This window comes from Vicia villosa, linkage group LG6 (genome assembly GCF_029867415.1).
Source record: "Vicia villosa cultivar HV-30 ecotype Madison, WI linkage group LG6, Vvil1.0, whole genome shotgun sequence".
Lineage (NCBI taxonomy): Eukaryota > Viridiplantae > Streptophyta > Magnoliopsida > Fabales > Fabaceae > Vicia > Vicia villosa.
This window is the reverse complement of record NC_081185.1, coordinates 163,198,200-163,222,826: the sequence shown is the minus strand read 5'-3', so window position 1 is coordinate 163,222,826 and position 24,627 is coordinate 163,198,200. Positions and strand designations below refer to the sequence as shown.

At 34.8% G+C, this 24,627-nt stretch overlaps 2 protein-coding genes and 1 pseudogene across 2 annotated transcripts; 1 reads left to right on the top strand and 2 right to left on the bottom strand.

Moving 5' to 3' along the window:
- Positions 1–7,612: 7,612 nt before the first annotated feature.
- On the bottom strand, positions 7,613–8,115 carry LOC131610944 (ubiquitin-ribosomal protein eS31 fusion protein-like; annotated as a pseudogene).
- An 897-nt stretch (positions 8,116–9,012) lies between these two features.
- On the top strand, positions 9,013–10,040 carry LOC131615215 (uncharacterized). The gene is made up of 3 exons (XM_058886693.1): positions 9,013–9,054; positions 9,478–9,804; positions 9,882–10,040. Exons 1-3 carry the CDS (start codon positions 9,013–9,015, stop codon positions 10,038–10,040), a joined length of 528 nt encoding a protein of 175 aa, XP_058742676.1.
- Positions 10,041–18,502: 8,462 nt separating this feature from the next.
- LOC131610943 (dolichyl-diphosphooligosaccharide--protein glycosyltransferase 48 kDa subunit-like) lies at positions 18,503–22,735 on the bottom strand. Its single transcript, XM_058883046.1, has 13 exons — positions 22,166–22,735; positions 21,878–22,014; positions 21,575–21,700; positions 21,299–21,352; positions 21,078–21,191; positions 20,653–20,708; positions 20,510–20,551; positions 20,213–20,288; positions 20,032–20,103; positions 19,811–19,936; positions 19,620–19,724; positions 18,858–18,941; positions 18,503–18,738 (listed from the first exon to the last, which is right to left on the bottom strand). Exons 1-13 carry the CDS (start codon positions 22,638–22,640, stop codon positions 18,691–18,693), a joined length of 1,515 nt encoding a protein of 504 aa, XP_058739029.1. The 5' UTR covers positions 22,641–22,735; the 3' UTR covers positions 18,503–18,690.
- Positions 22,736–24,627: the final 1,892 nt, after the last annotated feature.

Here is a 24,627-nt window from a genome sequence, read left to right as displayed (position 1 = left end):
TGCCTTTTCTTCTGGTTTTGATGCTGTTCTGGTCTGTTGGTGAATTTTTGGCCATCTTATTTTTCTGGCCTTTGTAATGTCTTCATTGTTGGTTTGAGCACCATTGGTGCTTTATGTTATATATAAATATACCATTGCTTATAAAAAAACAAATCATGTCATAACTTTCTGCTCGTAGCTCCAAATCAGGTAATTCTTGAAGATTCGGATTCTACACGAAATTTCCTTCGATTTAGTATATTAATTAGTTTCAAGGAGGTTTTTGTTGAGGGAGATAAGCGAGTTTGAAGATGGGAGATTCTTGCTGAATTTGAGGAAAAAGGACTTACGAGTTTGATGGAGAAGAAGGCGAAAAGTCCAGATCCTTGGCTAAGGTAAGGGGGGACTCTTCCGATTAACATCTATTATCGGGTTATTGAAAATAGGACTAATATAGGTATATTATTTCATGTCAATTGTGTCGAATGCTAGATTGGGGTTTTGGGATGATTTTGAGGGGAATTGTATGATTTGTTGAATTGCATAGATCATTGGTTGATTGTGTGTTGTTTTGATGTGCGATGATGAATAATGATGCAATTGACGATTAATTGTCTGTATATGATGTTTAGAGTCAGTTTTGGACTTAGACTGGGTGAGATCGCAGGGTCTGACGCAGACCTGAAAATCTGTGAAATCGCCAGTTCGCGCCGCATCCATGTGTTAGCGCCGCGAACTCATTTGGGTTGTTCAGGTCGCGCCACGAACCTTTATTTGCGCCGTGAAGTGCTTGGAAGAGAGCCAAGGAAAATTGATGCGCTCATTTCGCGCCACGAACAATGTGTGGCGCCGCCTGCTGCTAGTAATTTTTGAAAAGTTTAAAGATGCATAACTTTCGAACCGTTGGCCTGTTTTAAGTGTCGTTTCAAGCAGGATGAAGCTTAGGAAATATTCTTTGTGTTATTATAATGAAATGAGCAGCACCTTGAATTTATTTTATCATCATTTGCTTGTTTTGATGTATGATGTGTTGTGGATATATATGATAAGATATGACGATGTATGCTAATATGCTATGTTTAAAATATGAGTCGTATGATGATTTATTTGAATTGTATGACGAAGCTTATGAGACATCGTATGCGAGGATATGAGTATGATGTGACTATTTGTTAGTTTGATGGATGATGTATTGTTGACATACATGATGAAATGTGACAATATAAGATGCGTTGAAAATATGATTATGTGATGATTGTTGAGAATTGTTTAATGATGATTGATTTGATTTGGAAGATGTGTATACATGTATGTTATTTCTTATTGATGATGATGATTGATGTGGATACATGTATGTTCTTTAATGATGATGATGATTGATTGTATTTGAATGATGCTAATGTATATAAACATACTTGATGATGATGACGATGATGATGGTTGAGTATTTGATGATGTTACTCATAGACTTGACGATGGTATAAGTATGTTTTATATATGTTTGCATTCATTCATAATCATTTATTGAGGGCTGAATCCTGATAATGTGGGGATTCAGTGAAGGGCATAATTCCCATTGTGTGGAGTTTGTGCTGGCAGGGCCGTATCTGGATGATGATAGATCGGTCGGTGGGTTATTCCCATTGATGATGTTGGTACCACATGCATAGTGTCAGTTCATTCATATGCATGATTTTATAACATGATTGGATGTTTTCCAGTGTTATGATTTTGTTATGATGTGTTGGTTTGATGAGGATGAAACTTGTCTGAATTATGAATATGTTTTCAATTGGGTGAATGATGTAACTATGATGTGTTATTATTTATGATTCAATAACATTTGTTAATTTGAATGAGACTCACCCTTACTGTTGACATTTTCAGATTGGCGAGTAGCGACTTTTGGCTTGGTAAGGATTAGCTCATAGGCCAGTTTGTTTAGTATAGCGTCAGTGTCATGCTCTGATATTGTAACACTGAGGGAACACTAGTTTAGAGTTTATGATGATACTCTATTTTGTTGTTATCGGATTAATTTTGTGAGATATTGCATAGATGATGTTATGTTTATCCGTTGATTAATGTTCCGCTGTGTAGAAACATGATTTTGTTAAATTGATGATTCGTTCCTAAGTGAAGCATGACAATTGATTTATGATAAATTGTTTTAAATTGAATTGTGGCACCCTTGTATTCATGTTACTCTGATATAATTATTTAAATTGCCGCGGGGTTTAGAAGGGTGTTACATATTTGCTTCTGAGCAGCAGGTTGTCTACTTCTGGATGTCTGAGAAGCTTGTGTTGTTTGCTGTTGAGTAGGCTGAGTTGTTTGCTGTTGAGTAGCTTGTGTTGTTTGCTGTTGAGTAGCTTGTGTTGAAACCTGTTGAGTAGCTTGTGTTGACGGCTGTTGAGTAGTTTGTGTTATCTGTTGTTGAGCAGTTGGTGTAGTCTGATGTTGAGTAGGTATGGCTGGCCCTGTTACCTTACAAGTGGCTTTGTTGTGCCCAGACTTCTTGCATCTACTGCACTTCACAATTAGCCCAGTTCTCCTAATTTTTTTTCCAGACCCATCTATCTCTCCTTGTTCCAGATTCCTTTTCTTCTTTGGTCTACCAGGCATCTTTCTGTATTTTGGAGGATGCACATCTGGGTATTGTGTTTTTACCCATAAGTTTGAACCATTAACAGGGTAAATAACTGGTTTGTATACTGCAATGTACCTACTCTTCCTATAGTACTCAGGAATGTAATCTTCAAATTTAAAGTTCCTACTCTTCATGCATGACAAGGCATGCACACATGGCAAACAAGTGAGTTCCCACCTTCTACATGAGCATTTGTTGTCTTTCAAGTTCACTGTAAACATCTCAGCTGGATCTTGCACATGCTTAACTTCAAAGATATGTTCATCAGACATCCTACATATTAGATAAACTAAACCATCAGACAAATTGAGAGGTACATCAAAAAAATGACATATATGTTACACACCTTACAATCCAATTGTTTGTGTATGTACTAGTTTTCTCCACTTGCTTTCTAATGTTTGGTAGCACTGCATCATCAGAGAAATTCTGAAACCTCAACCTGTTGGTTGCCCACCTCTCCATAAAATAAGTTCTGATCTCTTCAATCATTGTTATAAGAGGCTTGGACCTTGACTCAAGAATCACACTGTTGAATGACTCAGACATGTTGTTGAGTAAAGTGTCACATTTGTTAGTTACCTGACACAATAGACAAAAGTATTCAGAATCATTCAGACAAAAGTTTAAAAAAATCTTTGAAGTTTACCTTAAAATGTGATTTACTCCAGAATCTGGGAGATGTCTTTAACATATGTAGATATGCCTCACCATTGATAAGCCTCATAGCCCTCAATTCTCTTTCCCAAGCTTGTACATATGTTGTCTTTGTAGCCTTCCAGATGGCATCCTTTAACATTTTCCTAGGAACTTCTTCCTAAAGATGTTGTAAAGATGCCTTACACAGAATCTTTGTTCAACACCTGGAAAATGTTCATCCATGGCTAGTAGTAGACCCTGCAAAATACAAAATATTAATAGCACATACAAAATATAGTAGTAATCAGCACACACAAAATATGATTATGTACACACCATTTGTTGGTCAGAAATGAATGTGTATGTAAGGCATTCTTCTTGACCTCCTAAATCATCAATCAAGAGTTGCAGAAACCGGGTCCAACTATCTTTGTTCTCTCCTTCCACAACTACAAAGGCAACTTTGAGCATCTGATCATTTGGATCCCTACCTATTGCAGCAAGAATCTGCCCACCACATAAGACCTTCAAAAAACAGCCATCTAGACCTAAGATATGTCTAGACAACTTGAAGCTTTCCTTACATGCTGCAAAGCAAACATACATCCTTTTAAAATAAGGTCTTTGATCTTCTACACCTTCTTGAACTGGTTCAACATTAAGCTTCACAGTGGACCTTGGGTTAGCTCTAAGTAGCTCATGACAATAATCATATATCCTTGTGTAATCCCCTAAGAAAGATCCATTAACAATATCTCTTGCACTAAATCCTGCCCTTATTGCTCCAGGTCATCAAAACCATCAGATGAATCATCAAATGCCACTTCCATAACACTCTCATAATTCTCATCAGCACTGTCATCTCCACTATCAGTACTAGACTCATCATGCACCTCACCAACATTATTATCCTCCACAGCCACATTACCTTCATCCAAACCCACATTACCTTCTTCCCTAATCACATGTCCTACTTCTAAGACCATATTATCTTTCACCACAGTCACATCATCTAACTTTTCCATAGCATCATCTTCCTTTTCCATAGCATCATCAACTTCTTTCTCCATAGCCACATTACTCTCCTCCTGACCAACTACTTCTTCATATATTTTAGATAGTAACTTTTCCTCCTCTTCATTCACTATGTCCTCCTCTATAGGGTATTCACAAAATTCTGGCTCACATACAGTATGTTGAATATATATGTCAACCCTTAAGTGAACCCTGTAAAGACGAGCTATGTCTAAGGCTCCCTTATCATCAACTAATTCAGTCATGCCAAATGTAGGGTCCCTATACCAGATTCTCTCAAACTCCCTATGACCTAAATGCTTAAGAGCACCAACAAATTCAAAATAGCTCCAGGTGTCTACATCTATTTTCAAGGAAGCAGTTTCTCCTCCTTCATAGTTAGTATTGTCACTATCAATGAAGGCACCACTATGGTGAATTGTTAGATAAAGAAACTTGTCCATTACACCTGATTCATATTAAGCCCATAAATAAGAACCCTAAATCATAACAAACCCAAAATTATAATCAAGCATTAAACACCTAATTTCAGAGAGTAGTGATTTAATAAACCTTAAATCAAAACAATCAGAAACATTTACGAGAACCCAAATACAAAACAATCAGAAACAATCAGAACCCTGATACAAATGAGCGAACCCTAATACGAACGAACATGAAGAGAACCCTGAAAATGAAATCCATTCACAACAATCAGCACCATTTAGAGGTATAAATGACATACCTGTTATTCTTCAGTGGTTGATATTCTTCACGCGTTCAACTTTGAGCTTTAGAGGTACACCCATAACTTCTCAGCTTCAACTTTAGTGGTTGATATTCTTCAATTGTTGCTAAGTATGAAAAATGAGCCTTCTAAAGGATAAAAGTTTAGTTTTAAGTTAATGATACACACGTGGATAATACACATCAGCATGTTAAATACCACTTGTATAAAAAAAATAATAAGACAACTAACAGAAGCAAACGGAAGGATAAATGTGCTACGTTTTTAATAGATAAGGGAGTTATTTGAACTTTTTAAAAATTATGGGACCAAAATGGACCCCGAGTGAAAGTTAGAGGACGAAAAGGGTATTTTGTCTATATTATATTTCAATACAATTTTTCAAGTTGGTGCTTTAATGTCAATTATTTCCAATTTGCTAATCGAAATTCAAATGTTCTTGTCAAACTCGAGATTAAAATCTTAGATGTTTATTGATTGAAGGGAACAAAAGATAAGTAGAGAATATTAGAACCTATTTTCTTTGATATAATGAAAATCGATTTTAATTTGCTTTGTTCGATCATGTTAAACATGATTGTGAACTATGCTTATAGTAATTTTAATGTCACAATAAAACTTTTAGACATATTCCTTCACAAATTTTTTGGGCCATTATTATAAACTCGGCTTCAACACTACTTCTAGCAATCTATCAATCACTTCTTATTTTTTTTCTTCTCCATGTTATTAGGTTCCCCATAAATATGTGCAATAGTTTGGAGTTAATTTTCTATCTGTAACAAATCTTGTCTAATATGCATCTGTGAATATTGTCACGCTTATATGATTAGTCTTCTTGGAAATAGTCTTTTTTTCTGGAGATTTTTTTCAAGTATCTCAAGATTATGTATACAGCTTTAACGTATTCTTCATATGAAGCATGTATGAATTGACTAGCAACACTAATTGAAAAAGCAGTGTCAAGACAAATATGTGCTAGAAATGTATCAATTTACCAACTAACTTTTGTATTCTCATGGTGTCAATCGGGGTGTCTTCCTTCTTCTAAAGTTTAGTATTTGGGTCTATATGAGTCTCAGCAACCTTACAACCATACATGTATCTTGTATGAGAGATCAAGATTAGAACATATTTTTTTAGAAAAAAAATAATTCTTTTCTTTGATCTTGCTACTTCCATGCCAAGAAAATACTTGAGTGAATCCAAGTCTTCGATTTCAAATTCTTTTGCTAAGTATTTTTTAATCTCTCCATTTTTGCCACATCATCACATGTAAGAACAATATCATCAACATAGATAATTAAAACCATTATAACCTCATTTTAACCTAACTATGTGAATAAAATATGATATGTTGTCCTTTGGTATATCCTTGTTTCTTCGTTCACTAAGTAAATTTTCAAACCAAATTCTTCGGGATTGTTTTAATCCATACACTGACTAATTTAGTTTGCACACTTGTGACCCAATTTTCGAAGCCTAGATGATAATCCATATACACTTCTTTTTCTAAATTAACATTGAGAAAGACTTTTTTTACATCTAAGTGGTGGAGGGGCCAGTCTAAGTTAGCAGCAAGGGATAAGAGATTTTGTATATGTTAAGTTTTACAACAAGAGCAAACATCTATGAGTAATTTATGTCATATGTTTGAGTAAATTCTGAGTTTTGTATCTTTCGATGGATTCATCAAAGTTGTATTTTACTGTAAACACCTACTTACATCAAACAGTTCATTTCCTGTCGTTAGAGTTATGACAATTCAAGTTTTATTACTTTCAATAACTTTCATCTCATCAAGAACAACTTCTTTTCACTTTGAATCTTCTAGAGCTTCTTATACATTCTTTGAAGTCACGATACTATATAAATGAGAGGTAAAATTAGTAAAAGAGGATGACAAGTTTGAATAAGATGTAAAATTATACAAGGAGTGCCAAATTATCTCAGTAAAATATTGAATTTTTTGAAATTTTCGATAGATTTACCTATTAATCATGTCTGATGCTATATATCAAAAATTTAATATTTACGGCATTCCATACTAAAAATTTAAAATTTACGGTATTTCAAATTTTCTGATATGTTTATTTGGATTGTTTTGATTTATTGGTTTTCTATTAGAAATTCTTAAAATTTCCAAAACGTGTAATTTTTAAAATACCTGATAAATCACATTTTTGCTGAAAATTTTGAAATTTCTAATAAACGGATACCAAAATTTTGTAAAAAAAATAAATAATTTCAATATCGGTCAAAAAGGATACCGAAAATTTACACTACAGTACCGAAATTTTACTTTTTGATTATTTTTGCTGCCAGTAAATTTTTTCCAGAAAAGATAAAAAAAAATTGAGTAAACAGTGTCAGACATAAAATGTGGGGTGGCATGTATAAAACTCCTAAAGGTAGTGGAAAACAGCAACCATACACATACACTACCCAACAGTAGCATAAAACACAAATTGAAAAAAATAGACAACAAACACTTAATTTTAACTTTTCATTTACCAAATAAAAACTAGAAAATCCTTAACATTACCAAATAAAAACTAGAAAATCCTTATCCAAATCCATAAACAACAATTCTCAAAAACTAAATTATAAAAATTAATTAAGCATCAGCTTTCTGATAAACATAGGTCAAACCACACTTGCCACAGTAATGACGATCAAAGTGATTGGCCATGAAAGTCCTGGCACCGCACTCCGCATTGGGGCACTCCTTCCTCAACCTCTGCACCTTCCCGGAATCATCAACCTTGTAAAACTGAAGCACAGCAAGCTTCACCTTCCTATGCTTGTGCTTAATCTTCTTCGGCTTGGTGTACGTCTTCTTCTTACGCTTCTTGGCGCCACCGCGGAGACGGAGAACAAGGTGAAGAGTGGATTCCTTCTGGATGTTGTAGTCAGCTAGAGTGCGGCCGTCTTCCAGCTGTTTGCCGGCGAAGATGAGACGTTGCTGGTCCGGTGGGATTCCTTCCTTGTCTTGGATTTTGGCTTTCACATTGTCGATGGTATCCGAGGACTCCACCTCAAGGGTGATGGTTTTCCCCGTTAGGGTTTTTACGAAGATCTACATCTTCGGAGAGCCTTAGGCTATGTTTGGGAGTTTGGAGGGGAGGGGAGGGGAAGGCTTTCAAAAATGAAATTTTAAAAAAATATAGAAAAATATTTGACATTTTTTGAAAAAATGATTTTGTTTAGAATGATAAAAGAGTCATTATCATTACTAAATTTTTAATTTTTAGAATACTATAACAACCTAAAAGATATTTGGAAAATTTATGTAACCCCTTCAAAACCCTTCAAAACCCTCCTTCAATATAATTTTTGAGTTCCCCCATTTTATGGGGTTTTTGGTGTTATGAATAAACTCAAACCCTCCAAACCCCTCCTACCCAAAATCTTTTTATCCTTTTCACCAAATTCTTCCTATTTTTCAAAACCCTCCCCTCCCTTCCCCTCCAAAATCCCAAACATAGCCTTAGGGTTTGCGCCGGAGAGGGTAATTGGATGAAACGCGAGTCTCTTGGTTTGTTTGGGGAATTAGGTTTGGGTTTTGTGCTTGTTGGTTATTGGGTTTAATAATTTGAAAGAATATAAATAAATAAATAAATGAAGTCTTTGGTGTTTTAATCAAAGTAGATATGTTTAGCTCGATAAAAAATATAATAAAAAATAATTAAATAATTAGATTTATTCAAAAAATATTTTAATCAATTTTTTAAGTAATTAACAAATAAAAAATAGATGGTTTCCTCGCTAGAGCTGTTGAGACGAAGGCTTCCCAGCTACGGGCTGGACGACTTGCTCTGACTGGTTGTTACTAGAAATAGATGGTTGAGTAGGCGCAGGGCCAGTTCTACGGACCCCGACAAATTATGGTTTACCTTGTGCTTATGAGTTGGGAAGATATATTGTTGTTGAAATTCCGATACCAATAGAAAATGTTCATCTTCTATGGAGGATACTAAGTATGGAAGGGGAGTTTCCAGTAGATGAAGAAGATGGTTCAGAGGTGAATACGAGTATTGCAATAGATAAATTATGAAAAATGTTTAAATCACTAGATGTTTGGGAAAGAAGCATCGAAAAGTATGGTTTGTAAACTTGCTTATCCCACGACAACTTCAATGTGTCCACCACCTGAAAAAATAAAACCAAACGAGGAGTGAAGAAGAAATGGAAGAAACCGGATGGGTATGGTGTTTATAGGGATCCTTCATATCATGAGTATGTTTACCAGACATCTCAATCTTCACAAAAATTATGTCAAACATCACAAACTTCTAAGAAGAAATCACAATCAAATAAGCAATCACAATTCAAGAAGCATGATTTCACTTTTCAGTTTCCAAGTCATATTAGGCCATATATTATAGAGGTTGCTAATGTTGAATCAAATGGTAACTGCGGATTTAGAGTCATTGCATCATTGTAGGGGTATAATGAGGATGGTTGGGAAATTGTTCGTCGAGACTTGGACATGGAAATAAGAGACAAATACATGAAGGGTTTTTATGAGAGGTTGTTCGGAGATCAGTTATCCGAAGTGAGAAATGGATTAATGATAGATAATATTGGTTTTCAGCCACCAGAGAAATGGTTGACACTACCAGACATGGGTTATTTGATAGTGAATCGCTATAATGTCATTCTTGTGCATTTAGGCAACTTGTGCTTGACTTTATTTCCTATGACAACCCCGCATTCATCAACTGCCTCTATTTACTACATTCGGCTTGTCAATAATGATCGTTGGATTCAGGTAATCTTTATTTTAAATATGTGAGTTACTTTAATTTTTTATTATATGTGAAATAATTTAAATTACTTTGTAATCAGGTTAATATGAAAGATGGGCTCCCATTGCCACGCGTCACGATAGATTGGAAGATGTTTCATTCTCAAGTTTCGACATCTTGGATGTTAGGATTTGCAGGACGTCTTCAATATTGGATACATCTTTCGCCTATGATACCATCATATGTTAGTTTGGAATAAGTGACTTAGATTTGTTATCACCATCGTACTTTTATTAGTTGTAATATTTTCACTAAGAATTATTACCAACATCGAGCTTTTATTATAACATAGTTTTGAAGCATACCACTTTTGGGTAGATTGCAACATTACAACATTAAAACTTAAAACATTAAAAGTCTAAAACATTAAAACTTAGACTCTAGCAGATGATTATGGACGTTCAAGCATCTTCAGGACCTGGAACCTCTCTACATGCATCACGTGGGGGCGACACCAACTAAGGAAGTGACACACGATAATACCACTGCAGAAATCCATCAACAATATCAAATGAGAATCTGACTGGTGATGTGTCTTTAATCACCTCGTGGACGCTCTGGCCGTAGATAATCCACTCCACAATAATATCATCATCACTCATCGTATCAGCAGGAAATGGGGGTTGTCACGGCCAAACAAATTGCACCACGAAGGAACAAACAGAGTCACCACCAAATTTTATTTATTCCAAAAGGAAAAGGAAAATATTGATAAAACCCACGAAAGAAATGAAATGGATAAGATGGTCTTCGCAACCAAAATTTTGGGTTCGGGAGTCGGTTAAGTAAGGGGAAGGTATTGGCACCCCTTACATCCATCGTACTCGATGGGACCCAAATTTTGGGTTAATTGATTTTAGAATGGATGTTTAGTGAACATTTTGAGCATAGGTGTGCTCCTAGCGTGTTGTTCACCCAAGATATTCAAAAGGATGCGAGTCCAATTGTCTCTTGTTATCCAAGTTGGTAAAAATGATCTTTGCGGACTCTTAATAAAGGTTTGAGCATAGGTATTCTTCTAGCGCATTTTTACCCAATGTATTCAAAAGGAAGCGAGTCCAATTGTCACTTGTTGTCCTTGTTTAATTAATGTGTTTTAATCCAAAAAGGTCAAGGTATTCAAGAGGTGTACTCCAATTGTCACTCGATCATTTGGTTTAATTGAGAAAAAAGGTTTTGTAATAAAAACTTGGCGTTGGATCAAGTGTTTGAAAACAATTTTGAAAATCATTTTTGACTTTGAGAAAGGAGAAGGTTGATGGCGATGCGATGAAGCGATCGACTTACAAAACAATGGGTAGGACTTGGTATATGGACCAAGTATGCTTTAGGGTTTTGATTTTATTGAAAATGGGTCTAATTGCACTTAGGCGGAAAAGACAAACTTTTGAAATGAGATTCGCACTTGGGCGAGATTTGCACTTGAGCAATGAAAAACTTCGTGCCTAGACGAAAAATATAGTGATGAATTTGAATATTTTTATTTTTTTAAAAATAATTTTGAATTTAAAATAAACATGATCTTTACTTATTTTTATTGTGAAAACCGCCACTTATTGAAAATTAGGCTTGAAATCAAAACAAAAGGAGGGTTTGAAGAGGTTGGGGCGATGGGCCCTGTTCATAGCAACATAAGTTGCTGGACCGCAGGAGCTATGGCCCAATGTACTCTTCTCTTGATACCGTACCGTACGTTCTCCTTCCTCTCTCTGTTTCGATTTTAACAAAGCAATAAACAACAACAACAACAATCAAAACCAAACATCCCTGTCGTTCTCTCTCATTCGCGGCTGTGGCTTTCTCGCTCTGTTTCAAGATGAAACAAGACTCAATCACGACTCTCGTCTCTCTCTCGGTAACTCTCCCAGTCAGCCATTGAAGGGGCTTTTGAGACCAAACTTTCTCCTCAACTCCTCCTGCAAAGTTACTCGTCTCCGTCGCTTCCACGCTTGTCGCCGGAACCTTTGCCTGACTGGGTCTACTATTTCCATCTCTGAGTCTCGCTCTCTATCTGTTTGGTACGTTCTTCTTCCTCCTTTGTGCATAGTCTAATTTTAGGGTTTTTATCTGTTATGCTAAAGAGATGGAATAGATGAAGAAATTACAATTTCGACATCCAAACCTCTCAAACAGTTCTTGAGAGTCCAAGTATTGAATAGTGTCGTGACTTTGAAAATTCTTTAGAACGTGATCATGGAAATGGTTTTACGATTTGGCAATTTCTTTAGATAATTATCATAATATAATTAGAAAATTTCTTTAGCCACCTCCCTATGAGTGGTCACCCCCTGCGAAAAACCAAAACTACCCCTGCTTCGGAAGTTCATTTCCGAAAGCGTGTTTTTTTAAAAAAATTGACTTACATCGGAAGTTCATTTCCGAAACAATTATTTCGGAAGTTCACTTCCGAAATACTGCGATTTCTGCAGATTTATCAAAACACTCCCCCTCCCCCAATCATTTACCCTAAATCAAAACAAAAAGTGGCAAAGGCGAAAATTTGTGCAAACAGAATTCCAAAGCTGCATCAAGGCTCCAATCACACTACTAAACAACATTCAAAAGCCCTCAATCCTAACACTTTGTAAGTTTTGAAATTTTTAGATCTATTATTCAAATGCATGTTATTTAGGGTTTTAATTGCATAAATGATATATGGTTAGGTTGTTAGTAGTATTTAGGTTGTTTAGAAGCATTTTGATTTGGTTTGAAGTTTGGTTTAGGGTCTGCCATGGAAGTTGCAGAAAACTCCATTGCAGAGGTGTTTCGGAAGTTCATTTCCGAAAACACCTCCATCCCAGTTTTCGGAAATGAACTTCCGAATTGTATCAGAAGTTCAAATTTTTTAGTTTTTTATTTTGTCTCGCATATTAATCGATTTCAATTGTTTACAGGAACATGTCAGACAATCAACCAGCACGCAGGACTGCGTCTTCTAGAGAGGGCGCTAAGGGAAGAAAGGGTTCTTCAAAGAAGGAGGTGAAAGAGGTGAAGGAGGTGAAGGAGGTGAAGGAGAAGAAGAAGCTTTTGACTGGTTCTGCTTCTCGTCCCCTGGGGGTCCATGGCTCGGACGTGCAGGCTCAGCCTTCAGGCGTGATCAACGCTGATGGTTCTGATACTGAGTGGGATGAGGATTGGTATAATTATCTTCATTCGGAGGAGTTCGCTCGTCGGGAAGAATAACGTGTTTTTATTTTGTTTGATGTGTATTTTGTAACGCTCGTCGGGCAGAATAACATGTTTTTGTTTTGTTTGACGTGTTTTGTTTTGTTTTGTTCTGATTTCGGATTGTATCGCACAGTGTTTTTGTATTGGATTTATCATGTTAGTTTTTGGAAGTGGTAATCGGGGTCGGAACATATGACGGAGGAGGTGGATGTTCGGAGGAAGAAGAACCGGAGGTACGTCCACCGCGAGACAAAGGAGCCAATCAATGTAAGCTATAGTTTATGATTATCATCTGGGGACGTCATTTCTAAAAAATCAAGATTAAAAATAAGATTTTTTTCCCAATCTTTTGTAATGACGTCCCCTGATGATAATGATAAATTATAGCTTACATTGATTGGCTCCTTTGTCTCGCGGTGGACGTACCTCCGGTTCTTCTTCCTCCGGACATCCACCTCCTCCGTCATATGTTTCGGCCCCGGTTACACCTCCTCCGTCATTTGTTACTTACAGTAGTACGTATTTTTATTAAAAGAATAAATAAACCTTTTGAAATTTGGAAGCCTTTTTTTCTCCCCACCACTCTCTCATCCCCACCTACCCGTGTTTAACAATATGTAACTTTAATTTTATGTAATATTATCGTTGTAATTTTCACCCGATTAAATAAAGCGAATTGTTGTTGTTTTTCATTTTCTTCTGTCCAGACATATTTTCAGAAGTTCATTTTCGAATTCCCCAAGGGGGGTGCGTTCGGAGATGAACTCCCGAAACACCACATTTTCTGAAAAAGTAACTTTATTTCGGAGATGCATCTCCGAAATCAATATTTTATATTAAAAAACACACGTTTTCGGAGATACATTTCTGAAAACACCTTTTTTAAGAAAATAAGTACTGTTTCGGAAATGAACTTCCGAAACAAGGGGTATTGTGGTAAATTCACCAGGGGTGGGCAAGAAGGTTAGGAGGTGGGTGAAGAAAAAACCATATAATTATAGGTTAAATAGGTTTGGATACTGCAAAATTAATGGAGCAAAATAGTGGAGCGAAAAGAAGCGGAGCGGAGTGGAATAAAAATATATTTTTATTATTTGGGTATTTTATGATGCAATAGACTAGTTTTCTCATTCCGCCCAAATTAAAAGATATAAAAAATGAAGGAAAGAGATGGAATGAGATGAAATGTTTTTCATCATGTTCCGCTCTATTCCATCCTTTTTTAACTAATCTAAATAATGGAACATAAATTTATATCATTTCATTTCGCTCCATTCCGTTCCATTCCATCAATTCAAACAATCATTATATTAATAAGTTAATAAGGTTAGATATAATCATAATATAATTATAGGTTAAATATGTTTAAAATTCCTCTAAAGTCATGTATGTTTACTTTTCTTTCCTCTAAAAAATTTGGTTAAATAACCGTCTCTATAAAATTATGAATTTTAATTTTTGCTTGCTCCTGCAATTTAGGGACGGTTTTTAGAATTTAACAGTTAAATTAGAGATGATTTTAGCAGGAGAGACCACAAGTTAAAATTTCTGATTTTAAAGAGACGATTCTTTAACAAAAATATTTTAGAATGACGAAAAATGAAAAAGTTTAACTTTAGAGGAAACTTTAAAAATATTTAACCTTACAATTAAATATTATTTAAATTGTATTAATCATTAACATATTTTTTTATTAAAATTTCTTAAATTATTGATGAGTCATCATTTATGCTATACGTTCTGTCACTTATTCGGCAAAAATCTAAATAAATTGTAGAACTTTGTTCTTATTTAAGAGAAATCATTTGCCCTATTTCTAATAGTGTGTGGGTAAACCTTATTTAATGTGTTTCGGAGAAAGGTGGCATGACAGTTATTGAAAATGAGAAAAATGAATTGATTCCTACAAGAACAGTCATCTGTTGGAGATACATCGATTATAGGAAGTTGACCAAAGCCACTTACAAACACCATTTCTCCTCTCTCATTCATTGTTCCAATGTTAGATAGACTATCTGGAAAATGATTCTACCGTTTTCTTCATGATTATTTGGGTTATAATTAAATTGCAATAGCCCAGAAGATCAAGAGAAACTTTCACATATCCCATAGAACCTTTGTCTTTAGCCGGATGCCATTTGGACTATCTAACACCCCTAACAACTTTCCATGAAAAGTCATAGAGACAACTATTCTAGGTCGGTTAAATGTCCAATAAAATAATACTAACATCTGACTCAAACCTTAAACATCTCAACAAACTTTTTTACATAATTAGAAAGTACATATCCTAAAACCTTAAACATCTCAACCAACTAACATCTGACTCAAACCTTAAACATCTCAACCAATTTTAAGGATATGATTGAAGACCTTCTGCATAAAAATAGGTCTTCAATCATATCCTTCCTAATTTATCTACATAATTAGAAAGTACATATTCTTCTTGATTATGACTTGAATCTTTCAGACCTTAAAATTAGCGCGACACAAGATAACATAACATTCCCAGAATATTCTGCACCAGTTAAATCTTGAACTGGTCCAACAGCCTAGTCCAAATAATCACGATGTCGAATGACTCTACATCAGACATCTTGTCTGACATGTTGCTTCAATTGATAGAACACCTCAACTCAACATGTTTCTTCATAAAATAGGACTTCTTGCTCTACATGTTCTTCTCAGCAAGCTAACACATCCTATTTAACATAGTGTTGTTATATTTTTTTTTTACTAAAATTAATGCAAATCCTAAAACTAGAGAATTAACAAAAGATGTGCATAAAGAACAAGAGAAACACAATTAAGGATAAAGTGAATTATATGGAAAATAACCCCAATAGAATCAGTATCAAAACAACTTCTAAATAGGTGACAACCCCAATTTTAATCAAAGGCAACCTCTATTTCAATAATATCTCCAAAATCCTTCAAATGACAGAACAACAAAAAAATTGAAGAATGCAATAAATTCACTTGTGAAATTGTCCATAGCCGACTATAAGAACATCGATGCAGCCATCAATAATTTAGATGTGTAAATGAGACAATTAGAAACAAAACTATATGTGAAACAAGGAGGAACTTTTACTCAAACACCTAACAAAACCTAAAGGCAGAATGTAATTTAATAACAACATGGGGAAAAGAGTTATGACAAATAATGGAATAACAACACAAACAAGCTCAAAGTACTTGAAGTGTTCGACAAACACACTTTCTATATTTGAATACATGATGTTGTTCCATAGATCCAGATCCATGATATGTTCTTATCTTTCTGATTTAACGTACTCTTTACATTTCATACTAACGTTTTTTGAAATATGAAACAAACACAACAGATGAGTTGCATTTAGGAATCCAGATTCCATGACATTCATCAATGCAAGTTCTCGGTCCATCATCACAACCTTCGGTAGCAATGTCTCAGCAGAGAACAACTCTTTGAGCTTCTCTAGTGCCCATATAAAATTCTCCTCCCTTTCATATTCCCAATAGGCAAAGACAACTGAAAATATCAACTTCGTTGACGTAGCACCAACAATCTCAAGCAGTGGTATCTGGTACCTGCACAATCAAAATGCACATAATCAAACTGACAACTAAACATCTACCACAGATATCAGGATGTGCGATAAAAAATTCTCACCTAGTTGTCTTGTATGTGCAATCAAAAAACAACACCAAATGAAACATATTCAACAACTTTACAGAATCAGGATGTGTCCAAAAGATATCAGCTATAACATATGAATTATTCCTATTTCTAGTCCAGCACGTGTACTTCTCTCCATGAATAAAGCTCAACAACTTCTGCATTTTTGTCAATGTACCTCACTTGCTCGTTTTGTATGTAGCTCTAGCTTTAAACATCTGGATAACACTCGTGAGGTTTTCTGGATCTTTGTCTTTCAAAGCAGCAACTATGTACATTGGAGTCAAATTGTACTTCGTCGTGTTATTCACAAACTTTCTTTCTTGATCTTTTAGACGGCTCAATATGTCATAGCCTTCCAAATTCTCAGATAGTTTATGATTGTGCATCCCGCACCTAACCATCACCCTCCAACCGATACCACTTAGAACAGATCTCAACCTAAAAGAACATTTAACTTGCATACAATAAAGGCCTTCTGAAGAATTATTGCTTTCATATGCATTCCTTCTTTTTTGTAATTTGCTCCTCTCTCACAATACATAATTAATTTATCTGTCATCCCTAACATTCTATTAGCAGAATCAGGTTGAACAATGACAACAATAATACCATGATGTTTACCAGTAGCTTGTATTCATGTTAAAACTTCAGACCGAGACTTAAATATCTATCAACTACAATATATAAATATTAAACTATCAGTTTCATAAAGACGGGAAAACAATTAAAAATCACATTTGTTGCATAAAAAACATACGGCATCCGTGATGAAGGAATTTGTAAAATATGTACAAGAATTTGTAGAAGATGTCAGTTCTAGACCAGACAAGTAAAAAAAAATTATCTGCAGTCATACCGGCAATTTCAAGCATATACAAAATTTATGATTTAAAATTTCTAAAAGATTTTATTACTAGCTGGAAATTTCAAAATATTTCCAGTATGTTTATGTGGTTTTCTAAAACACTAATTTTTTTCAAAATTTCCGGTAAATCGTCTCTGAAAATTGAGATTTACACACTATTGTCGACAATAACGTCACAATGAATACCGAAATTTTGTTTTTACTAAATGTCCATGGTAAAAAAAATTAAAAAATGTAAATTTTTTTAGAATAAATAATAACAAGCATTTTTATCAATACGAAAATATGAGAAGTGCCAGATTTGATTTTATGGGTGATAGATTGAGTTCTCTTAAGTTTGATATCTGCGTAATGAAAGCCATCCATTTCTTGACCTAAGATAAATTATAATGTCAACTCATGTTTTAGGCCTAACTTAAGAGAGAGTCTATTAGTCAATGCATTTTTCACATACTAAACTGGTTCACTTTTATTTTTGGTTTCTTAAGATCAATATAGAAGCTTTAATACTCCTGCCAAAAACCCTTGTAGATTTATGACGCTGATTTTTTATAGCATGGTTTTTCATGTCATTTCATGTTTTATGAATTGGTTTGGTGCAATTGTGAGGAAAGCCCGGGAAACGGCTGCATCATGTAAGATCAAATTAACAAATGGAAGAATATACTTTATTTAAATTTATTTATTAAATAACTAACATATCTTCACTATAATGGTAACCGGAGAATGTACAATTACAACCTTGAATGAGAAATCAATTAGCTACCATGACAACTTATGCCTAGGTTATTGATTTTATTTTAGTTAATGCTTGAGTATGGAGAAAAACATGCTGCAGTGATAGGAAACAAACTAAGATTTCCAAACTCAATTTATTTCAAGGATCGTGTGTTTGGGACTATTTTTTGGTTTCATGGTAACGGCTAGCATCACAATGTTGCAGTTCCTCAATGCTACACAGTGATTGATGTTCACAACTAAATACTAAAAATCAAATGACAGAATAATAATAATAATAAGAGTAACAAGTCTATATTAATGTTAGAAACACCTGTTTTATGATTTCTATCATTGCCTAATCAAAATTTTCAATCTCAATATAAGTACAGCTCCCATGTTACAGACTACATTAACTTCGTGCAATGCAATGATCTACTTGTTGTAAAGATGAACAGCACTGAAGACAAAGAAACCTGCCATCTGCATCACAATTCAAACGTTATTACATAAGGGTTTCAAATGTATGAAAGATGAAATTCAAGATCATATTTCACTTGGTTGATTATTATCCCTTCCCACTGAGAGAGAAATATCCTTACCATCGAAAACGCTGCCCCATAATAAGGATAGGCAGATGCGATAAATCTCTCGTATTCGTTGTGTCTGAAAGGACGAACAGGAATCTACAAGGAAAGTTAAACAATACCCATCATGAATTGTTTAGTGTTTTTCCAATTATAATCTATAATCCTGAAAAGTAAAATGTTTCAAAAACTACATGTTGCCAAATATTGGAATTCGATGTGATCTTGTAACAAACTCAAAATCTTGTACAATAACTAACATAGAATTAGGACCAGTTTGACTGCATGCATAGGCAAAGCTAATAAATAACGCATAGCTATCTAAGAAGCCCGGATACATAGTACAATACAACCGGGATACGGGATGTATATATATTATTTCTAGTATGAAATATGAATGTGACACGAATAGTGTGTCATTGTGTCTATAGTTAGTATGACAAATGGAAAATGTATCGTATCCGCCTATCCGGAAGATAATTGTGTCTTTAGTTGGTAAGAAGATCAAAGATGTTTCTGAGAAGCATTACATATGTATTTGAGAAGAATCGGTGAAAATATGTATTTGATACTTTATTACTTATTAGTACGTATTTGAAGTATTAGACGTGTATGGGTATTGGAAACATGTCGGACACCGATACATCTCCATTTTTTAAGTATATAGGCTACATCGATAGCTATGTACCATATTGGTCAACATCTTAAGAATATTGAAATATTAGAGGATCAGTAATTATCTTAAGAATATTGAAATATTAGAGGATCGGTAATTACCTGCTTTGCTAAAGATAAGCTTGTATATCCAAGTCGATTATACTCAACTTTGAACTGGAAAACCCCATAGACATCAGGAACCTTAAACGATGTGAAATAACGACCCTGAAAGAGGACATGCAATGCTGTGAGTTGCAATCAAGAGATTACAAACCAAATAAGCCTATGTTCAAGAGAAATTTCAAAAGAACCTTCTTGTCATTTGATAAATTCTTCAAGACATAGGGGCTCATCATGTAAAATTGAACTTGAACATCATCAGCAACATAAGGTTCCCATGTTGTCCCAGACCACTCATAAATTTCAACAGAGTATTCCTTTAAAAGGATTTGAGAAGCAAGCATCAGCGAATATTAACTTTCAATTAAAGAAAACATGGCATGCATCAGTAATGAAATAATATTCAAACTACCAAATCATCATTGATCCTGTAGATCGATGGTTCATTAGTTTCCCCGACTTTGTGGTGTTGCACATTCACCGCCTAAATGTCAACATGAAGCAACAGCATATTAATTAACAGTTGTGATGCTAACTGATGATGTCAAATATCAAACAAGTGAACAAAATTGGCTGAAGTAATTGTCTCTTACCTTGAGGTGACCTCTTTCATGCAAAACCCATTTGCTAAGTTCAGTCAAGAACTGCTCATTGCCTGACTTGACGTGTCTGTTATTCATAGATAAACAACAGAAATTGCTTAACTTTTTGTAATAGAAAGTATGTTTCACTAAAATTGATATTCTGAACGACAAGAGACATATTGGCTAGTGTAGGTTGGAGATAGTGTAAGTTGACCCACAATAACCATAAGAGAGACGGTATGGTTCTCCAGTAGTGAGTAAGACAAATATTTGATGGAAAATAAAAAAGCTGAACACTTTACTCACTTGGTTGGACTGCCTGCCTTCTGCACACCTGAATTGAAAAATCTGCAAAATAATCATTGTTTTTGAAAGTAAAATGGGCTTCAGAGGTTACATATTTAGCATCATCAAACCCAGGATAACAAGGTCAAGTGAGTCTTTCATACCGGTTGCTGAACATGCTCAATGAGCCAGAGATCAATATCCTAGCATTGTTTCTAGCCTGACAATTAAAATGGGAATAAAAAATGAGGAATCAGAAGTAAGTTTCAGAATCAATCACTTTAAAAATCAGAACAGTATGCAATGAACAGTAAAATATGTGTAAAGTGTGTCCAATAAATGAAAACACAAGATAAAGGTGAAAATATTCTATTCATACTTAACACCAGAACCAGATGCTCAAAAACAAATATATTTTTGCATTTATACTATTGCACAAGTGAAATGGGTAATTTCAAACAAAATTATAAAAAAAAAAAATTGAGAATCTAACTTTCCATGCATATTCCAAAAGCAATAAGCAAGAAAAGTACAAAAGAGGATAGCAAACAATACAACGACACATACACAATAGGAGAAAGAGATATACCTGTATAACTGAAACTAATGAGATTGAAGATCCAAGTAGTGATGGAGGACTTGTCAACTTAGATTTTGGGTTGGCAGAAAAAGCTGTAGGAGATGCTGATAGAACTTTCAACACCTGAATTGAAATACATTAATGAGAGAAGTACAACCGAAATAATGTAAATTTATCAACCCATTAAGTCTTATGATTGCATGTGAACTAAGATTAGGAATCATTATTACCAGGCTATTAGAAGGATTCAATGAATGCCCAATTCCCTGGAAAAGCACCGGAGCCTGTTGCATTGCATGTAATGAGAAAATCATTAAAAAAAACATTGCAGTGTATAAGAAGCATTTTCCTGTGACTAACAAGCCACTTCCCGCCCCTTTAAAACAAAGAACAAAAAATGAAAAAGGAAATAAACAAAAACAACTTCATAAAATCAGCTAAATGTTTATGCCTTGACCCTTAATTGAGCGAAATGCAGTTAACAAGTAAATTAACAACAAACTTGCCTCAATTTTTTTGCTTCCCAAGATCACGTCAGACTTAATGAAATCATCGCTAGCAATCAATGTATGATCCCCTTCAGTAGAGGAGACTGCATATCCCGCATGATCTACAACAACAGCAGTATAATCCTAGGAAAAAATAACACAAACAAAAATACACAAGTAAAGAGATAGTATTATTTTAGATATATGACCTAAACCAGCATACAAAAAATAGCATCCAAGCACACTGAACAATGAACAACCATAACATAAACACAAAACTGAGAAATGTCAATGTACAAAAACTCATTCAACTACAATCACCTCATCAAAGTCCACTCCACACTCAGTAGCAATTTCCCTGATTAAATCAGATGCATTATTATCAGCAGCAACTATCAAATCATGACCGGAATCAACAAAATCCAAAATAGCAGCAGCATCAATAGATCCACCAAAACCTACAAATTACAAAAATTAAAAAATGGAAAATTCAAAATATAAACAACCTAAAACCAAAAATTAACAAAGACCCATTTCTAAAACAGTAACAAAGATTAAGATCTAACAACCAATTAAAAATGGGGAAAAATAAAAAATTGCAAAACTAACGTTCAATTGTTGGGGAAAACAAAACTAATCCATCATAGAGATACTGTCCGTATCTCTGGAGCGCGATTTTGGGGTCATCGGCGAGCTTGAAATCGAGATCGAATCCGCGAGATTGGAGAGATTTGAAGTATAGAGAATGTGAAGATTTGACTGCAAAATCATCAACTAAGACAAGGATGCGACGATCTGAGGGTTTATCAGGAGAGAAGGAAGTGCAGAGAACTGGAATGAGAGTGAGAAAGAGGAAGATGAGCTTCGCCATTTGAGAGCAATGCAAGGCGCCACCGCGGAGACGGAGAACAAGGTGAAGAGTGGATTCCTTCTGGATGTTGTAGTCAGCTAGAGTGCGGCCGTCTTCGAGCTGTTTGCCGGCGAAAATGAGACGTTGCTGGTCCGGTGGGATTCCTTCTTTGTCTTGGATTTTGGCTTTCACATTGTCGATGGTATCGGACGACTCTTTTACGAAGATCTGCATCGTCGGAGAGGCTTAATTGGATGAAGCACGAGTCTGTTGGTTTGTTTGGGGAATTAGGTTTGGGTTTTGGGCTTCTTGGTTATTGGGTTTACTAATTGAAAAACAGAGACAATTAAAAAGTAATTTGAAAGAATATAAATAAATAAATCAAGTCTTTGGTGTTTTAATCAAAGTAGATATGTTTAGCTGGATAAAAAATATAATACAAAATAATTAAATAATTAGATTTATTCAAAATAAATATTTTAAGTAATTAACAAATAAAAAATAGATGGTTTCCCCGCTAGAGCCGTTGAGACGAAGGTTTTCCAGCTACGGGCTGGACGACTTGCTCCGACTGGTTGTCACTAGAAATAGATGGTTGAGTAGGCGCAGGGCCAGTTCTACGGACCCCGACAAATTATGGTTTACCTTGTGCTTATGAGTTGGGAATATATATTGTTGTTGGAATTCTAATACATATAAAAAATGTTCATCTTCAATGGAGGATACTAAGTATGGAAGGGGAGTTGTCAGTAGATGAAGAAGATGGTTCAGAGGTGGATATGAGTATTGCAATAGATAAATTATGGAAAATGTTTAAATCATTAGATGTTTGGGAAAAGAGCATTGAAAAGTATGGTTTGTGAATTTGCTTATCCCACGACAATTTCAATGTGTCCACCACCTGAAAAAATAAAACCAAACGAGGAGTGAAGAAAAAATGGAAGAAACCGGATGGGTATGATGTTTATAAGGATCCTTCATATCATGAGTATGTTGACCAGACATCTCAATCTTCACAAAAATTATGTCAAACATCACAAACTTCTAAGAAGCAATCACAATCAAATAAGCAATCACAATTCAAGAAGCATGATTTCACTTTTCAGTTTCCAAGTCATATTAGACCATATATTACAGAGGTTTTTAATGTTGAATCATATGGTAACTGCAGATTTAGAGTCAAATAACCCATGTAGTGGTATAGTGAGGATGGTTGGAAAATTGTTCGTCGAGACTTGGACATGGAAATAAGAGACAAATACATGAAGGGTTTGTATGAGAGGTTGTTCGGAGATCGATTATCCGAAGTGAGAAATGGATTGATGATAGATAATATTGGTTTTCAGCCACAAGAGAAATGGTTGACATTACCAAACATGGGTTATTTGACAGTGAATCGCTATAATGTCATTCTTGTGCATTTAGGCAACTTGTGTTTGACTTTATTTCCTATGACAACCCCGCATTCATCAACTGCCTCTATTTACTGAATTGAGCTTGTCAACAATGATCGTTGGATTCAAGTAATCTTTATTTTAAATATGTGAGTTACTTTAATTTTTTATTATATGTGAAATAATTTAAATTACTTTGTAATCAGGTTAATATGAAAGATGGGCTCCCATTGCCACGCGTCACGATATATTGGAAGAAGTTTCATTCTCAAGTTTCGACATCTTGGATGTTAGGATTTGAAGGACGTCTTCAATATTGGCTACATCTTTCGCCTATGATACCATCATATGTTAGTTTGGAATAAGTGACTTAGATTTGTTATCACCACCGTACTTTAATTAGTTGTAATATTTTCACTAAGAATTATTACCAACATCGAGCTTTTATTATAACATAGTTTTGAATTATACCATTTTTGGGTAGATTGTAACATTACAGCATTAAAACTTAAAACATTAAAAGTCTAAAACATTAAAAAATAGACTATAGCAGATGATTCTGGACGTTCAAGCATCTTCAGGACCTGGAACCTCTCTACGTGCATCACGTGGGGGCGACACCAACTGAGGATGTGGCACACGATAATACCACTGCAGATATCCATCAATAATCTCAAATGAGAATCTGACCGATGATGTGTCTTTAATCAACTCGTGGACGCTCTGGTCGTAGATAATACACTCCACAACAATATCATCATCACTTATCGTATCAGCAGAAAGAATAAGATGAAATGGATAAGATGGTCTTCGCAACCAAATTTTTT

Coding starts and splice junctions, on each gene's coding strand:
- LOC131610943 (XM_058883046.1), bottom strand. CDS start 22,640: ATGCAGATCTTCGTAAAAGAGTCGTCCGATACCATCGACAATGTGAAA. Junction 21,701..21,877: donor GTGGAGTGGACTTTGATGAG/GTGATTGTAGTT, acceptor ATTTTTTCCTAG/GATTATACTGCTGTTGTTGT. Junction 20,709..21,077: donor CATTAGTTTCAGTTATACAG/GTATATCTCTTT, acceptor TTTAATTGTCAG/GCTAGAAACAATGCTAGGAT.
- LOC131615215 (XM_058886693.1), top strand. CDS start 9,013: ATGGAAGGGGAGTTTCCAGTAGATGAAGAAGATGGTTCAGAG. Junction 9,055..9,477: donor ATGAAGAAGATGGTTCAGAG/GTGAATACGAGT, acceptor GCATCATTGTAG/GGGTATAATGAGGATGGTTG. Junction 9,805..9,881: donor ATAATGATCGTTGGATTCAG/GTAATCTTTATT, acceptor CTTTGTAATCAG/GTTAATATGAAAGATGGGCT.